Here is a 20084-nt window from a genome sequence, read left to right on the forward strand (position 1 = left end):
CGGCTATCACTTCACTGTGTTGTCTTGGCTGCAAATTGTCTGATACCAATTCACCAACCATGTCATTGTTACAGTTAGCAAAAGAGCTTTTTTGTTTCCTTCTATACAGGGAATATTTATCCGCCAGGAACTTGTAAATCAACTGATTATAATTGTCTGATTAAACAAAAGCTGTCTATCCAACAGTGATTCAAATAATACTAGTTGTCCATCACACATTCTGTCCAACAAGCGGTCCAAACAACACTGGTGGTCCAACCAACACTTCCGGTCCAACCATTTATAGTAACTGTTGTTCAACCAACTCGTATGGTCCATCCAATATAGCAGTCCAGTAAGCAATAGATGCCCAACCAACAATAGAGTTTCAACAGGCACTAGCTTACATCATGTTGCTACCAATCTAGCAGCCAAACCAATTGTAGTGATGTTCTTCATTGAAAGTAATGATCTCAGTGGATAACATCAGCATATTTGAATCATATCTGTAAAGAAAGGAATGGAACATTAAAAGTATATTTTTTATAAAAAAAAATAAGTTACTCTCAGACTTATTTATGGATGGGTTTTAAAACAATCTGGACCCCGATTTAATTCCAGGCCTGGGTGTATGTGACTAGTCCGGTGGCCATCATAATGTTTAAACATGACTAACTAGTAACAAATCATTCAGAAGCTGAGAACACTACAAAGGTGACAGCATAACATAATTACTCTTTCTAAGTAAAATTGTTATTACATAGTAACATAACACACAGAGCAGTATAAATATCATAATTTATATTGATGATGATTTATATATGTTCATTCATAAGACTATTACATAGTTATACTGTACATGGTAATGTACATACAGATTCCTCATTATAGATTATCACTGTCAGATATTAGTCATTCTAAAATGCATACATGTGATAATTTCTTGGGTCGATTCCGGGACACCCATCGTAATGTCAACGCACACTAGGGGGGTCCGGGGGCATGCCCCCCCCCCCCCCCCCCCCCCCCCGGAATTTTTTTTAAATGGGGAACGTCTGTGGTGCATTCTATAGCATATCTGGGGCTATTTTATTCGTTTTTAACGTCGGGAAAATGTACCTATTTTGACTGCCAAGAGGTATTTTTTACTTGACATGGTTGTTTTTTTTTCTGCATTTTCTTGAAAAAATAAAACCACCAGATATTTTCCCAGGCTTTAAATGAAGTGCTAACCAGGAGGATATGCAGTCTACTTTCGGTTTCATCAAAACAGGAAATAAACAACTATACGGGCACCTGTTTTCCCGCGCTTTTGAGAACATGCGTTACAAAATATTTATTTTTTCATCACATTTAAAACGTTTGCAATTTATGACACACAATATTTTTCAGACGATAAAGAAGATTTTCCAGTCGATGAGCTTTTTTCCGTTTGGAGATGCATATAATTTTGATAGAGACGTGTCAACAATCGGCTGTATAAAGCGATCACGTGACTTACCATGGTCACGTGATTAAAGCACTCTATATAACCACCTGTAAACCCCATATCGTCAGTTTTATTTCGGCGTAAAAATACACACGATCGTTCGGAAAAAAGGTCAAAACACTAAAATTCCTTATGGACGCATAAGTTGTTAAAAGTATAACGACGTATCGACTTTGAAATTTGAAAGGAATATGGGATGTTTTCCGTGTTTTAATTTTGTTTTTTTTACTCATTTTGTCACTTTCTTTGAACTTACCTTCATGCTCGTTTGTTGGTAAAATGTTTGAAAAATATCAATTTATCAATTAAAAGCTATCATTCATAAGACCAAACAAATCCATATGAAAACAATGAATTTGTATACAAGAACCCTCCCCCACTCGTTAAGCACAACAATAGGCCGATAGATCAATTATCGGGTGATTGACGATGACCTCGACGACACACGTACCAATTAACGGATTAGTGTCAACATGTCCTGTGTTTTACGACCAGTGTCCCGGACAGGCAAAATAGCTGACTTACATTGGTAAAATTAAGATAATCGATTCCGATTCCGAGATTATTATTTTTTTTCGTTTTTTTTTTATGACTTTCCGGGACAAACATGCACCCTCCGTGACTCCGTGACAGAGATACGATTTCCGGGACAATCCCGGACGTCCGGGACGTTATCACATGTATGCTAAAATGCCGTCCAGGCTTGCTTTTTTTAATGATGGTTAGTCCAGGCTAACCATCATTAAAAAAAAAGCCTGGACGGCATTATAGAATGACTATGTCAGATAGTAAAACAGCCTAATGTATTATTTGTGTTAATTTTCAAAACAAATGTTTTAGAATAGATGATATTTTTTGTTATTAATAATACTCCAATAAGAATAGTAAGCGCAGTCTTTTTTGAACCATCTACCCCACCCACCAGAACTAAACTGTCCAGGTAAACAGTCAAGTGATTTATAGCTCATGACATTCAAATTATATCACAATAATGTAATATAAACTCATTTAAATGACAAATGTAATAAAAATAAATAAATAATAACAAACCTGGAACGATAATTAGTCCATATTTATCGCTGTTATAATACTTCATTATAGGTTACACACCACCATTGTTATTCCTTATATAATTCAATGTAAAATCATAATTTTTAGACAACATTTAAAGGCATTTCGAGCGAATGCAGGCTATGATAACCACATATATTCTTAAAGTACAAGCTCTAAATTACCTTTTAAGCCAATAAAAAAGGGGGGTCAAGTTATTCCTAAGAAAAATCACTCCACTTGAAAAACAAACTCTAAAAATTGCACCGTCCGCCATGACAGATCTTCCAAAATGACCTTTCAACTATAGGGCAGCGGTTTATGCTTGAATCTCTACTCTAAATGATAAATCAAGCAAGAATAGATACTTAAGGTATAAAAGTTTCAGGAATAATGATAGTTTTGATTTACAGTGTATTGGGCATGTGAAAACATGTCTATCAATCATAAGAACATTTTTTTTTTTATTGAGAATTTTCCACACAACGGAAGTACATATGACATAATGGTGACGTCATTCCTTATAACCCGAAAATAAACCGGAAGTCACCCTGCCAAAGGATTATCCGGGTGAGCTAAAACCCGGTACCAGGTATCGATATCGAGAAAAGCTGTGATCACAGTTTATGATACCGGATTATGTTGATACCGTGTTATTTAAAGTATGCATTGGTTGTCAGAAAGCAATTAATAACGGACCGTGGATACTTGGATTTATCATCTGATATTAACCCTGATATCAACATAATTCGGTATCAGAAAGTGATACCGGATACCAGGTACCGGATACCAGGTTTTTAGCACCAGCCTGCGAATCCGATGAATGTTTTTCATTGGCTTAAACTTTTTCAGAAATGTTTAGAACAATATTTTTACAGCTATTGCGATGTCCTCTGCTTTTAATAATTTGCCGCGATAAAGTTTCATCACCGGAAATAAAAAAAAAACCGAAATCACAATTTTATTTTTATTTCAAAAATGAGATTTTTTGAGCGGCGGTGTTCGTAAAACAAGAATCAAATAAAAAAGGCCTAAACATCAAAATATCCAAACTATGACGGATTTATCACTTGACAAAATAGCATTAAATTTTGGTATAGACAATATTTTTCACAACTTTCTCAATCGTTTTCTATTTATTTCAAATGTCAACTGTCAGACACAAACAAAGATCAAATAAATTTTAGCGCAGAAAAATCTGCTGCCAGATGAAACAACCAATCATCATACAATATTATTTTCATACCAGAAGTAACAAATGTAATCTTTGAAATATTTGAGGTGAATAATTAGATATTTTTTAGTTAAAATAAAACAATTATTCTCAGCTCTTCTATGTATCATGAGTGCACTAACTTTCTAAAAAAATGAAAATAACATGGCATGCAAAATCATGAAAACAACAGTATGTATCATATGCTTTCTGGTAGTTTAGAGAGATTTATCAGTGAAATAAATTTGAGACAGTGAAAATATCAAATTGATATTTTTCACTCAATTTAAATTTTTAGCCTGCTCTTAAAGTTCCAACTCAAACATCAGCACTCACAGGGCTGGAACACAATTTCAATACTGTCATTTCTGAAATGACATAACATACTCATACAAATTGGGGTGTTTTTGTAAAAAGTGTAGGTAAATGACCTTTAACTCCAATTTTAGTCATATAATAGAAAAATTGTTTGTTTCAGTGTAAGATAGCAATATATTTAACCTCTTAAACACCAAAAGTAAACACTTGGGAAGTCACTGAGTGAAATATAGTACAATCTTGCACAAAAACAAATTATTATCCTCTTTATTAAGATTTGTACCTTTGGTTATCTCTGATCAAATTCAGTGGTGTTGGGTTGATTCAGCCTAATTATTATAGTGGCCTGGCGTTTTTTGGCCAACTTTTTTATAATTACTGTTTCATGTCAGTTCAATTTATATTTAGTCAATTAATTTTGTTAATGTTTGGCACTTGTGTTTTTTTTTAAGAAATACATATACTATAATTCACAATTTGCCCATATTTTCACATGTTTATTTATTAGAACAACGTGTATATTAATCGTTTTCTTAGGCAGATAATATTTCTAATGTAACAAACTCATATGACCAGCAACCAGCCAAAATAAAAAAGAGCAATTAACTTTTTTTAAATTACTCATTTTAACTGGCTAAATATTAACGGGTATGACCAGTCAAAATAAAGCAAAATACAAATAACTTTTAAATTACATGTTTTAACCAACTAAATGCTATTTGCTGTTCTGCAAGTTTTTACACCATGGTTTTGTCCACAAATTTTAAGTAAAGTTGAATGTGAGTTTTTATCATTGAGAAATCTTTTTTCATATATAACTAAAATTTCTCCGTAGACACTTCCCCATTGAAAATTGTAAACCCTCTGGCGCCTTCTAACAACAAGAAAATAGAATGACTCGTGTTTTCAAACTGTTTTGACTCCTACCAAAAAGTACCAAATTAAACAGAAAATGTTGGAAAGACTGAATAGCTGATTATTTTAGCCTTATGTTGTTTCACTGGTATTTGTTTGATAATATTAGTATGCAAAGGGAAAAAATACCAAATTACACTTGATACTTAATATGAAACAAGGTACTCAATGAAACCAGTATTTATTCTTCCTGATACTCTGAGCCACTAACCATATAGGCCATAAAAGTAGTTGCTGAGAGTACAGCAGCACTGAAAAATACAAAAAAGGAAATTTTGTCTATGGCATGACTGACATCCTTCCACTCAATTATTTCATTTGTTTCTTGATCTTGGTCATTGTCCATGTTCTTGCTAGAAGGTTTCACTTTGATGAATACATTTTTATTGGAGACTGCTGAGTGATTTCCTTGTTTGAGATTCCCGAATGATTGTACCTTTCCTTTTCTTGTGTTATCATTATGAACTTCATCCTCAGTGCCATTGTTACAACAAATTGTGCATTTTGTTGCTCGAACAAGTGCTTTACCCCAGACATGAACCTTCTCTTTTTCTTTTTTATGGTACAATCGCATGTTCAGTATTACAATCATAGTCTGTAAGAGGCCACATACAACTTGAAGAACTATGTGTATAGCAGCTATTGCCATGGGTTCAGACGTTTTGGGCATTTCATCTGCTAGAACTGTCAGGAACACTGAGAGAGACAACATGACAGTTATTGAGAAACCTACCCTTTCTCCAGCATCGACAGGTAGAAGGAACACCATTGTTCCAAGAATTGACAATCCAATTATTGGTAACAGAATCGTCAAAACATAAAACCCTGACTGTCGTTTCAAATACAATCGAAACACAACCTCTTTCATCATTCCCACTTCACGTTTAAAGAACTGTGTTGATTCTAACAACCATTCTGAGTTTTTTCTTGCAAGGGCTTTAAATCCATCCTCCGGAATATCGAACTCCACCTGTTTACCAGTCACATCATAAGACCAGAAACTAACATCACAAATCTGTTTATCAAAGGGCCAGAACTTCATGTTAAAAGTACATGCACTCTCAATGATATCCCCAGGTGACATCATAGCAAGTCCGTTATACATAAGAATAACATGCATCTTGTTATTCTGCATTATCACAAACTCAACGGGTGTTCCCAAGCTAACAGGTGGTTTCCAAACCTCATTTTGGTAAAAAGCAATCTGCTCGATTCCGCCATAATCTGCTGGCATCCATTTTAGTTTTTCGTCTGTCCATGTGCACATGGTCATTAAGGGCAAGGTGAGAGAGCCTTTGACCCCATTAACATCCAGTATGGAGTAAAGATAAAGTGTGATGTTCACTTTCATAGTTGTAGACTGGTTTAACACAGGTATGATGTCTTGATGATAATTTTGCAGTAAGTCTGTTCGCAGTTGCAACATTTCACTGTAGTTTTGGCCATACATTTTGAAAAATAGATTTTCAAAAGTTAGAGCAGTCAGAAAGAAATTAATTGGTGTAAAATTCTTCATTTTAACACTGTATCTCTGAAGTTGGTAGCAAAAAAGTTTTCAGTTTGAGAAGTATATATTACAAAGAGTTATTGTTTTGACAATGAATGTCAAAAATTTCTTAAGTAAGTCCTTTGATCAGTAGTTTAAAGTTCAAAATCAGGCTATGATTATATTTATGTTAATAATATAATTATTATTATGATTACTTTTAGTCAACTTTAAATGTAAATTTACATGAAAATTTATGAAGAAATTTTTTGTTCTTTAACACTGTATCCTTTTGAAACAAACATATTAACATTAATGTTAATAAACGAATTTTCTTAAGATTATAGGCATAACTGTTAAATCAATAAGGCACGTCCAATAAACCAAACCACACCACAGTTCATGATATTTCTGGCAAATCCACATGGGGAGCTTTTTATCTAAGCAGTATTGATGTAAGTACACCTTTGGTCATTCAGCTATGGACAGGGTTGCTACTGAACTTGAAATGTCAGTGAAAATTGGTACTTTTCAAGGTGACGGTTAACTGACTTGAAAATAGTGAAAAATAAATTTTGGGAAGTCAAGGGAAAATTCCCTATACATGTGAAGGTGACCCAAATATATGTTGATAAAGATATTTTGATGAATGTTAGGTTTGTCTGTATCCTTTGTACATTGTATGACACTTGCTCAGTGTATATTAGGCGCTAAGCTTTGTCTGTTTAAACCTTTTTTTGTGAAATGATTGGTTACTGGGCTTGTACCTGTAGTTTTATTGTAATATTTAAATTTTAAAATTGAATCCGTATGACTTCACCTTTGAATTCATTTAAATCTTACCAACACAATCATAATACAATTATGGATTAAATACTTTCTGTTGTTTCCAAGAATTGACCTTAGTTAAACTTTAATAAGTTTTAATTTTCAGCAAAAGATCTAACTAACACTATTGGTCTGAATGGAAAGCATGATTTTGTAAATGAAAAGTTAACATATGCAGTGGTAGTTGGTGGTGTGTCAATGCTACCATTGTATTACTGTCTGGTCTTGATCCATGCAGGTGGCATACTGCCATTGTATTACCATCTGGACTTGATCCATGCAGGTGGCATACTGCCATTGTATTACCATCTGGACTTGATCCATGCAGGTGGCATACTGCCATTGTATTACTGTCTGGTCTTGATCCATGCAGGTGGCATACTGCCATTGTATTACCATCTGGACTTGATCCATGCAGGTGGCATACTGCCATTGTATTACTGTCTGGTCTTGATCCATGCAGGTGGCATACTGCCATTGTATTACCATCTGGACTTGATCCATGCAGGTGGCATACTGCCATTGTATTACCATCTGGACTTGATCCATGCAGGTGGCATATACATTCAATGTGTTTATAGCATTAAACATTGAATGAATCATGACAATTTTGATAAAAAGGCGGAGAAACTGATATTGCAACTGTTAGATTCTACTAACATGATGATTGCTTAATCACCTGGTACACTGTTTAATGGTCACATATGTATGCATTCTCCATAGAACCTACACTGATGAGCTAGAAACAAGAGCTATACCCCAGGGAAATGAAGTTGGTCAGATTGTCAGTCTGTTTTAATTGTCCAGAGCATAACTTGCAGAGAGCATAACATGAGAGTAAGTGCAGTATGCAAGAACCATAACTCTTTTCAGCTAATAATAGAGTTATTGCCCTTAGCTACTTTTTCATGTTCGGAGCATAACTTGAAAACTACCGGATGGAATTAATTTAACTTCATACAATGGGGTACACAAACCATAACCCTTTTTCATCTAACTACAGAGTTACTACCCATTGGTACTGTCTTAATTTGCCATTCCTGTGTCGAGGCAACATTTGGGGGTATTCGTCACTCCTGTGACATCTCTAGTTTGAACAATATTGGTAAATGAAACCTGTAGTTTGTTCAATTTATTCATTTGATCATTAATTTCCATTAAAATGGTGATGTTTATTTTGTTCCATTGATTCTCGTTAATGTTCATCATGAGACCTAATATATTAAGTGGTATGGCTGTAATTAAGTGATTGATTTCCAATGCCGGATGTGTTGTAAATAAAAGTTAGTTTACAATTATTATGCCTAATGGCTTTCCAGTTCATGTTTAAACAATGGCCAACTCCATGGAGTTTTCGTGGCAATGTCACACTATTTACATTTAGACTAGTGTTATTGAGTTTTGTATTAATTGTTTAAAATATTTTGAGCTAATGAGACATGTGTTCCCAACTATCCAATCTTCTTGATTTGGGAAGTTAGATAATATGATGCAAATTATGTTCCTATATAATTCAACTTAGAAATTAAGGTTAAGGTTTTGCATGTTAGCATATATAGAATAATATCTCAGCAACTTTGGGATGTATTGCAATGTCACTTTATTTAAGGTTCTAAACCATCCAACCTACTGAATTAATTGTGCAGTAACATAACTCTTGCATATAATGCAAATTATGGCTCTAATTTATTCTGCTTTGGAGTTCTGCTTGAGTTTTTGTATGGACACATTTGAGTTAATATCTCAGCAACTTCTTGATGTATTGCATTGATACTATGTTCAAAAACAGTACTCAGCCATCCAACCCATGAAATAACTCTAGTATGCATATTATGTAAATAATGGTCCTATTTAACTTAAAATTCTGGTTCGGGTTTTGCTTGTAAGTGTGCTTAGGTCAATATCTCAGCAAATCCAACTATCCAAATCAAGTCAGGTAATTATCTTGCATGTAATGCAAATGCTAATTTTCTATGCAACTATCAACTTTCTATACATAAGAAACTGAAAGGGAGAAATACTGTAATTGTCATTAGTCTTCATCTTCTTTTTTCTAACCAAATTTAGTCTGAAACAGAACTCAAAATCAACTAGTATTGATTGATTCTTGGAACATAGATATATACAGATGTGACTTTGTGCACCTGTGGCAAGAGCTGTGACTTTGTGCACCTGTGGCAAGAGCTGTAACTTTGTGCACCTGTGGCAAGAGCTGTAACTTTGTGCACCGGTGGCAAGAGCTGTAACTTTGTGCACCTGTGGCAAGAGCTGTAACTTTGTGCACCTGTGGCAAGAGCTGTAACTTTGTGCACCTGTGGCAAGAGCTGTAACTTTGTGCACCGGTGGCAAGAGCTGTAACTTTGTGCACCTGTGGCAAGAGCTGTAACTTTGTGCACCGGTGGCAAGAGCTGTGACTTTGTGCACCGGTGGTAAGAGCTGTGACTTTGTGCACCTGTGGCAAGAGCTGTGACTTTGTGCACCGGTGGCAAGAGCTGTAACTTTGTGCACCGGTGGCAAGAGCTGTGACTTTGTGCACCTGTGGCAAGAGCTGTGACTTTGTGCACCGGTGGCAAGAGCTGTGACTTTGTGCACCGGTGGCAAGAGCTGTAACTTTGTGCACCTGTGGCAAGAGCTGTAACTTTGTGCACCGGTGGCAAGAGCTGTAACTTTGTGCACCTGTGGCAAGAGCTGTAACTTTGTGCACCTGTGGCAAGAGCTGTAACTTTGTGCACCTGTGGCAAGAGCTGTGACTTTGTGCACCTGTGGCAAGAGCTGTAACTTTGTGCACCGGTGGCAAGAGCTGTGACTTTGTGCACCGGTGGCAAGAGCTGTGACTTTGTGCACCTGTGGCAAGAGCTGTAACTTTGTGCACCTGTGGCAAGAGCTGTAACTTTGTGCACCTGTGGCAAGAGCTGTAACTTTGTGCACCTGTGGCAAGAGCTGTAACTTTGTGCACCGGTGGCAAGAGCTGTAACTTTGTGCACCGGTGGCAAGAGCTGTAACTTTGTGCACCTGTGGCAAGAGCTGTAACTTTGTGCACCTGTGGCAAGAGCTGTAACTTTGTGCACCTGTGGCAAGAGCTGTAACTTTGTGCACCGGTGGCAAGAGCTGTAACTTTGTGCACCTGTGGCAAGAGCTGTAACTTTGTGCACCTGTGGCAAGAGCTGTAACTTTGTGCACCTGTGGCAAGAGCTGTAACTTTGTGCACCTGTGGCAAGAGCTGTAACTTTGTGCACCGGTGGCAAGAGCTGTAACTTTGTGCACCTGTGGCAAGAGTTGTAACTCACGGGCACTTTATTGCAAATTTATCTCCTCTCATTTTTTTTTTATCATGCAAACTTTGTGTACTCAAAAACTGCTTGAAGCAATTGATTGAAACTTTAAACATAGGTAGAAGTTATGCACAATGAAATAATTATAACTCTTAGGAACTAAATTTTACAGTTAACTGCCATTGTTCATTTTTTATAATATAAATTTCTTAAAAACTACTTGAAAGAATTGATTTAAACTTCATTTTCATTTAATTAAAGTTTAATATGAATTTGTAAATGACTATGGTCTCGAAAAGAAAATTATACCAAATAAAAGGACTCTTCATTGACTCAAAGCTGTCTTCAGTATTGAATATATGAATATAATGTATAACTAAACTAAATAATTTTGCAGAATATTGTTATACTAGCATACCTATTGCATAATCTCTTTTTCAGGAAAACACTGAAATTGTGCAATCAATAGAAAGAATTGTTGAATCCATAAGGTATGACTTTTAGGTTAAAAACTGTAGGACAAGAAAAGATTATTTAGAAATGCTAAACAAGAGGTAACAAATGTGATGAAGGCGCCAACCACTAAAAAAAAATCCAAACAAAAAAAATATCATTAATTATTTCAGATAGTAGTTACAATGTACAACACTTAAATTACTTTGATGTTGATTTCATGAAAGCAATGAAAAAGGGAGAAGTTGCACAAATTTAATAACTGAAGAATTAATTTCTTTGCAGACTGAAAAATATAGATAATCTCCAGGAGTTGTGTTCAGATGCTGTTAGGCTATTGGCCACCTGTAAAGTGTGTGAACCAATAGAATCAGAGCTTACATCTCAGCTGGAGTCAGTGTTTGGTGCCAAGTCTGAAGCAATCCGATTGGCTGTCAGGTCATCAGCAGCAGGTACCATATTTCCCCACCTATAAGGTGATTTGCTTATAAGACGACCCCCTAATTTTGCTTCTGAAATCTGGTGTTTTTTGTATAGACTGGTTTATAAGACTGGGTTGCTTTTTAAAGCAAATTCAGCACTTTAATTTCTCCAAGTCTGAAATCATGTTCAAGCTTAAATTGTCAACTGTGAGTTCTCTAATGTGGAGGTAAGTTAATTATTAGAACAAGGTAACATGGTTAAGGTGACAAAACATTACTTATCAGAATTGAAATAATTTATAAAAACTTATGTTGTTTGTTTTTATTTTTTAGGTAAGAAATTTTGTGGCAATATTAGATATGAAAAAAGAATAATGAATATTAACATGTTTGTTTTTAATTCATAATATCAAATACCAATAACTTTATGTCACTTGATAACATTTAAAATCCATAAAAAAGCGGTGAAGATCAAAAACAATATCTGCAAGAAGCCAAGGCAATGCATGAATAGATGTTTGTTTAGCACTTACATTTTATAGACAATGTTTGAACAAATAATAATCAATGTCCGAGAACCTGCATAACATCATTTGAATTGGATGATTTGCGTCACATATATTACTGAATTTGACTTTATTTTTTTTAAATTTCTTATAGCTTCACTTATAAGACAGGCTCCCTGCTTTCAGGTTAAAATCAGGACCCAATCTCCTCCTCTTATAATTGATGAAATACAGTACACGTAACCATTGTACACAATCTGTTACTCAAATAATAATGATTGAGCTACATTCAAACCTGTATTAAATGGCAACCTTTGGGAAAAGGTCGAAGTGGCTGCTTAAGACAGGTGGCCACTTAATCCAGGTTGGACATTTCCGCTTCTTTAGCTTTGTTCAAACAGAGGTCGAATATGCATCCACAACCTCACACCACAATCAGTATCATCAGTACTATTATTATTATTATTGTTAAAGAAGATTAAAAACAGATGTAGATAAAATAACTTTATTTCAAACTTTTAAATAAAATGCTTAAGATAACTGTTTTATGTTCTCATATTCTTCCACAATTTCACGCTTATGCCTAAGTAAGAAATTGACTTGAGTCCGTCCATAGGTAAATTCCTTGTCAACACTTCTTGCACTATGGCCGTTTTTCTAATAATTTTATACACTCAATACATTCTTTTAGAGTCAAACACTTTCGCTTTGTCTTGTTTTTAGCCAAAATCAAAATTAAACAAAAATAAATCAAGAAGAATGCAATGTAAATATACGTTCGTAGAAATATTAAAATTACTTTGAAAATTGATATGGAAATTAATACACATTGTAACTTGTTTCACACCTTTAAGTGACAATGCAAACTGAAAATTTATAAGAACCGGTGTTCTTCATCGGTTTTGAATATGATGTACAAAATTGGTCACATCTTCAAGCTACCATGCAAAGGACATAACATAATTATTGGTTGACCTGGTTTGTGAGCAATCTAGAAAATAAATAATTGCAAAATAAACCAATGACAATAAATAAAAAGGAAGGGCTAAGAAAATACGACAATATTTGCTATCATGGCCACAGCTCTTTGTCTGGGGGAATTTCAAACAAATTAGGGGCTTTCAGCAAAAATTGGCCCCCAAAAGATTAGATTTAGTTAATTATTTTCCCAATGATATTATTATTTCATAAAAAAACCCATGTGTACATGATTTCTATAAGGTGAGGATGGAGGGGAGTCCAGCTCTGCTGGTCAGATGGAGACCTGCCTTGGAGTTAAAGGACTTGAGGGCATTCTTAAGGCTATTATGAAGTGTTGGGCCTCAGCTTACACCTTCCAGGCTGTCGAGTATAGAAGGTGAGGCCCTGTTTGGAATTTAAAGACATATAATTGTACCTTAGAATTAATTCATTAATGGTTTTGTTAGGAGTATATAGAGACATGCTTTGGAGGATACATTAAAGTATAAAAATATGTTTTATGTGAATGTGTTAACAAATCATTTGATAAATAAGATCATTATCCTCCTTTTTTCAAAATGTTTGCACTTCCTTAGGAATGTCTTGGGCTTGGTGTTGGTATATTTTTACAATACTGCAAAAAAATTAATGTTCAAAATTGAAATGCCTGACTGTTGTCACCATGCCAATGAGGATTATAAGGGCTGTATAAGCAATTGCAAAGGCTCACCTTACAGACAGCATGGTCAGCCAGTTCGGACATCAGTAGGTGTGGTAGTCCAGGAGATGGTTGCCGCAGAGTCTGCAGGGGTTATCTTCACCAATGACCCTGTCTCAGGCAACCCTAACAGGATAGTACTGGATGCTTGTTTTGGGCTTGGAGAGGTAGGAAGTTCTAAATAGGTAATGTTTTACACAGTTGTTTGTTGACCTTCGACTTACAGATATGGACTAAAACAATTAAAACAATTTCTCCGTTAAACAGATATGTTAAATATGTGCAACATATTTGAAAAAATTATTTTATTTCCTCATTGCAGGCTGTCGTTTCTGGCAAGACCACTCCAGATACCTTTATAATCCAGCATTACCCTGACAATACTCTAAACATTCTAGAACGTCGCATTGGTAACAAGAACCTGAAAGTCTATTTGTTAGGTAGTGGAGGTACGCTGGAGGTTGAAAGTGACAATGCTGGTGAAAGCTGCTTGTCTGATGGACAGATAATTCAATTAGCTTCCACCGCCATACAGGTAAACCAAGTTGAATATTAAACATTTTTGGGTTATTGGACTTATGAATGAGCTTGAGTCTGAGGGTGCTGATGAAAGCTGCTTGTTGGATGGACAAATACTGCACCTATTATCCGGGACCATACAGGTAAACTGAGTTTAATATTAAACATTTGTGGGTAATTGGAGGCATGAATAAGGTTGAGGATGGTACAGGTAAACTGAGATGAATATTAAACATTTGTTGGTTATTGGAGGCATGAATGAGGTTGAGGATGGTACAGGTAAACTGAGATGAATATTAAACATCTGTTGGTTATTGGAGGCATGAATGAGATTGTGGATCATACAAGTAAACTGAGATGAATATTAAACATCTGTTGGTTATTGGAGATATGAATGAGGTTGAGTACTGTACGGGTAAACTGAGATGAATATTAAACATCTGTGGGTTATTGGAGGCATGAATGAGGTTGAGGATGGTACAGGTAAACTGAGATGAATATTAAACTTTGTGGGTTATTGGAGGCATGAATGAAGGTTGAGGACCGTGCTGGTTAACTGAGATAAATATTGAACATTTGTGGGTTATTGGAGTATGAATGAGGTTGAGTACCGTACGGGTAAACTGAGATGAATATTAAACATCTGTGGGTTATTGGAGGCATGAATGAGGTTGAGTACCGTACAACAGGTAAACTGAGATGAATATTAAACATCTGTGGGTTATTGGAGGCATGAATAAGGTTGAGGACTGTACTGGTTAACTGAGATGAATATTGAACATTTGTGGGTTATTGGAGGCATGAATGAGGTTGAGGACGGTACAGGTAAACTGAGTTAAATATTGAACATCTGTGGGTTATTGGAGGCATGAATGAGGTTGAGGACCGTACAGGTAAACTGAGATGAATATTAAACATCTGTGGGTTATTGGAGGCATGAATAAGGTTGAGGACTGTACTGGTTAACTGAGATGAATATTGAACATTTGTGGGTTATTGGAGGCATGAATGAGGTTGAGGACGGTACAGGTAAACTGAGTTAAATATTGAACATCTGTGGGTTATTGGAGGCATGAATAAGGTTGAGGACTGTACTGGTTAACTGAGATGAATATTAAACTTTGTGGGTTATTGGAGGCATGAATAAGGTTGAGGACTGTACTGGTTAACTGAGATGAATATTGAACATTTGTGGGTTATTGGAGTATGAATGAGGTTGAGTACCGTACAGGTAAACTGAGATGAATATTAAACATCTGTTGGTTATTGGAGGCATGAATGAGGTTGAGGACGGTACAGGAAAACTGAGTTAAATATTGAACATTTGTGGGTTATTGGAGGCATGAATGAGGTTGAGGACGGTACAGGTAAACTGAGTTAAATATTGAATATTTGTGGGATATTGGAGGCATGAATGAGGTTGAGGACGGTACAGGTAAACTGAGTTAAATATTGAACATTTGTAGGTTATTGGAGGTATGAATGGGGTTGAGAACCAGAAGTTGTGAAGATATTTTGAAATGATGTTGGTGTTAATCTATTTTATTTTAATATTTTAAGAACAAATATTCCATAGTTGGTTCTTTTTTTTTGTTACAGATAGAGAAGTATTTCGGCAGTGCTCGTGACATTGAGTGGGCAATAGTCGGGGACAAAGTGTACTTGCTACAAGTAAACAAATGTGATTTAATCTTACCTAATTAGCTAAATGGTATGTCTTAAATAAGTACTGCAGATTGCTTGGATTTCACTATGGCGTTAAATTTGCTCATTTTTGCAATTTTAGAATTTTATTTATGTATAAAAAATTATGTAAAACATAATTCATGAAAGTGGTTCATTTTCAGCACCCTAGTTTCACATGCTACACTTATAGTACATAATACATATATTTTATATATATATATATCCATTTTGTAGGTACAACATAAATATAATACTTTCTTTATCAAATTCAGGCCCGTCCTGTTACAACTTGTGACCAGGACACTGATGAAGACTTGATTCATGAGTTTGACACACCAGTCATGACAGACAGGGAGAGAATTACCATTGGAAACATTGGGTATGCTTTGATATCTATCTACTGAAGCTTAGTAATGTTGTTTTACTTAGCCTTTGTTAACATCCAAATACCACACTGGTATACGAACACTTGGTATTTGACTCTTACAGGCCGTTGAAGATAATTATGATCCCCATCAATCCGTCACACTCTTGACCTGAAAATAACTAAGGGGGATGGGGGGGGGGGGTTAAATTTTAATTAATGAGGATAGTTGTCCATGTGGTGTTTAATAACAGTCAGTAGGTCATGTGACTGCAAAAACGTACTTCTTTTCTAACGTGAAATGTCAGAGGAAAGGCACAAAAAAGCTAATCAATAGCCTGTCAACAATCGACCTCAACAATCACTCGCCAAGAAAGTTCCATCACTCTGCATAATAATGACACTGGCAAAGAAAATCGACCAGAAAATTTACATGTGCATTAACCCTGCCTGAAATGTGCAGCATTCAACGTTAATTCCATTTCTGTGGTGAATGACAAAATCTCACAACAGACATGAATTCTCTCTTTGCTGGTGTAGTTCTGATTATTCAGCATTTTATTTAACATCAACATGAATTAAATCTACTGAACATGTGGCGATTGTTTGTAAACACTTGTGATCTTGAATTGTGGAGTCTGCGGCAAGCGGAATAATTGTAACATGATTAGATCATGATTGGTGACTGATCCACGTTTTTGCACATTTAAAATATTTTATGTTTTGAAATGATATTGACATATTAAAACGCAATTACTTTGACTATAAACATATTGAATAAAATTGAGAGATTTGAGAGAAAAAATTGGCACATTTAAACATGGATATCGAGTGTGCCAAGGTAAACAAAGAAAAAACAGTTGTTCCCCTTTTTAAAAAAGGTACTTTATAATTTTAAGGTAATTGATCGTGTTTTAATAAACAAAGGATGACAAGACTACTAGGTTAGTGCCATGGATGGAGGAAGTTTATCTGGTTTGTCTACAGAATTTATCAGGTTTGACTTCGGCTCACCCGATAAATTCCTCTGCCTTGCCAGATAAACTTTCTCCATCCACAGCACTAACCCAGTATTTTCTATTTAGCTCAACTATTCGAAGAAATAGGAGAGCTTTACTACTCACCCTTGTGGCATCTGCCTCAGAGCCACACCCTGGTTAAGGATTTGCATGTAAGAACCTTAAAGTCATTATCTCAGCAAATACATCATGTATTGCATTAAAAGCATGTGAAGGCACATCGGGCCCAACAAGGCAAAAAGGCCTGGTGGTAACCCTGACTGTTTGTTTAAAACAACATAGAAGAGAAATATTTTTCAATTTGCATTTTTCCTCCAAATTTTAATCACATTTCCTGGTAAGTGTTTAAATTTTTACACAGATCTTAACCCTATTTGGAAACAATGGCCTTTTTTTTTTAAAACAACAACAACACTTTGATTTTCAGTGAGATGATGCCAGGTTGTGTGACACCCCTGACAAGTTCCATATTTGGTCGGGCTGTAGATAGAGCCTGCTCAGTATGTATTATACACTATGCCATGTAATGCCACTGACAAGTTACTTGTTTAGTCTGTAGATAGAGTCTGCACAGTTTGTATTATACACTATGCCATGTAATGCCACTGACAAGTTACTTGTTTAGTCTGTAGATAGAGTCTGCACAGTTTGTATTATACATGATGCTGTGTAATGTCACTGACAAGTAACTTGTTAAGTCTGTCGATAGAGTCTGCACAGTTTGCATTATACATGATGCTGTGTTATGCCACTGACAAGTAACTTGTTAAGTCTGTCGATAGAGTCTGCACAGTTTGCATTATACATGATGCTGTGTAATGCCACTGACAAGTAACTTGTTTAGTCTGTAGATTGAGTCTGCACAGTTCGTATTATACGTGATGCTGTGTAATGCCACTGACAAGTAACATGTTTAGTCAAGAGTCTGCACAGTTTGCATTATACACGATGCTGTGTTATGCCACTGACAAGTAACTTGTTTAGTCTGTAGATAGAGTCTGCACAGTTTGTATTATACATGATGCTGTGTAATGCCACTGACAAGTAACTTGTTAAGTCTGTCGATAGAGTCTGCACAGTTTGTATTATACATGATGCTGTGTAATGCCACTGACAAGTAACTTGTTTAGTCTGTCGATAGAGTCTGCACAGTTTGTATTAAACATGTTGCTGTGTAATGCCACTGACAAGTAACTTGTTAAGTCTGTCGATAGAGTCTGCACAGTTTGTATTATACATGATGCTGTGTAATGCCACTGACAAGTAACTTGTTAAGTCTGTCGATAGAGTCTGCACAGTTTGTATTATACATGATGCTGTGTAATGCCACTGACAAGTAACTTGTTTAGTCTGTAGATTGAGTCTGCACAGTTTGTATTATACATGATGCTGTGTAATGCCACTGACAAGTAACTTGTTTAGTCTGTAGATAGAGTCTGCACAGTTTGTATTATACGTGATGCTGTGTAATGCCACTGACAAGTAACTTATTTAGTCTAGAGTCTGCACAGTTTGTATTATACACGATGCTGTGTTATGCCACTGACAAGTAACTTGTTTAGTCTGTCGATAGAGTCTGCACAGTTTGTATTATACATGATGCTGTGTAATGCCACTGACAAGTAACTTGTTTAGTATGTAGATAGAGTCTGCACAGTTTGTATTAAACATGATGCTGTGTAATGCCACTGACAAGTAACTTGTTTAGTCTGTCGATAGAGTCTGCACAGTTTGTATTATACATGATGCTGTGTAATGCCACTGACAAGTAACTTGTTTAGTCTAGAGTCTGCACAGTTTGTATTATACATGATGCTGTGTTATGCCACTGACAAGTAACTTGTTTAGTCTGTAGATAGAGTCTGCACAGTTTGTATTATACATGATGCTGTGTAATGCCACTGACAAGTAACTTGTTTAGTCTGTAGATTGAGTCTGCACAGTTCGTATTATACGTGATGCTGTGTAATGCCACTGACAAGTAACATGTTTAGTCAAGAGTCTGCACAGTTTGCATTATACACGATGCTGTGTTATGTCACTGACAAGTAACTTGTTAAGTCTGTCGATAGAGTCTGCACAGTTTGTATTATACATGATGCTGTGTAATGCCACTGACAAGTAACTTGTTTAGTCTAGAGTCTGCACAGTTTGTATTATACATGATGCTGTGTAATGCCACTGACAAGTAACTTGTTTAGTCTAGAGTCTGCACAGTTCGTATTATACATGATGCTGTGTAATGCCACTGACAAGTAACTTGTTTAGTCTGTCGATAGAGTCTGCACAGTTTGTATTATACATGATGCTGTGTAGTGCCACTGACAAGTAACTTGTTAAGTCTAGAGTCTGCACAGTTTGTATTATACATGATGCTGTGTTATGCCACTGACAAGTAACTTGTTAAGTCTGTCGATAGAGTCTGCACAGTTCGTATTATAGGTGATGCTGTGTAATGCCACTGACAAGTAACATGTTTAGTCAAGAGTCTGCACAGTTTGCATTATACACGATGCTGTGTTATGCCACTGACAAGTAACTTGTTAAGTCTGTCGATAGAGTCTGCACAGTTTGTATTATACATGATGCTGTGTAATGCCACTGACAAGTAACTTGTTTAGTCTAGAGTCTGCACAGTTCGTATTATACATGATGCTGTGTAATGCCACTGACAAGTAACTTGTTTAGTCTAGAGTCTGCACAGTTCGTATTATACATGATGCTGTGTAATGCCACTGACAAGTACGAGGGATGATCCAGAATTACGTGGACTTCTTACATATTTTCTATATTTTTCGTCCAAATCATTTTAAAATTCATGCATATCTTATTTGAAGTATTCTGCATAGATGGTATGAAATTTAGATCTGTATAATTTATGAGTATT

At 35.8% G+C, this 20084-nt stretch overlaps 1 protein-coding gene across 7 annotated transcripts in view; it reads left to right on the forward strand.

The window, feature by feature from the left end:
• LOC128240363 (uncharacterized phosphotransferase YvkC-like) overlaps positions 1–20084 on the forward strand; it is a 97735-nt gene that overhangs the window by 38390 nt on the left and 39261 nt on the right. For all 7 annotated transcript variants that reach the window (XR_008262164.1, XR_008262166.1, XM_052956991.1 and 4 more), the window contains 8 exons: positions 10992–11041; positions 11289–11455; positions 13153–13288; positions 13629–13776; positions 13932–14144; positions 15728–15799; positions 16087–16193; positions 17625–17697. Coding sequence is in view for 5 of the 7 variants with exons in the window: in XM_052956991.1 (XP_052812951.1) it covers positions 10992–11041; positions 11289–11455; positions 13153–13288; positions 13629–13776; positions 13932–14144; positions 15728–15799; positions 16087–16193; positions 17625–17697 (966 nt within the window). In the remaining 2 variants the exon portion in view is untranslated. The remainder of the gene's footprint in view (positions 1–10991; positions 11042–11288; positions 11456–13152; positions 13289–13628; positions 13777–13931; positions 14145–15727; positions 15800–16086; positions 16194–17624; positions 17698–20084) is intronic.

Source organism: Mya arenaria, chromosome 1 (assembly GCF_026914265.1).
Source record: "Mya arenaria isolate MELC-2E11 chromosome 1, ASM2691426v1".
Taxonomy (NCBI): domain Eukaryota; kingdom Metazoa; phylum Mollusca; class Bivalvia; order Myida; family Myidae; genus Mya; species Mya arenaria.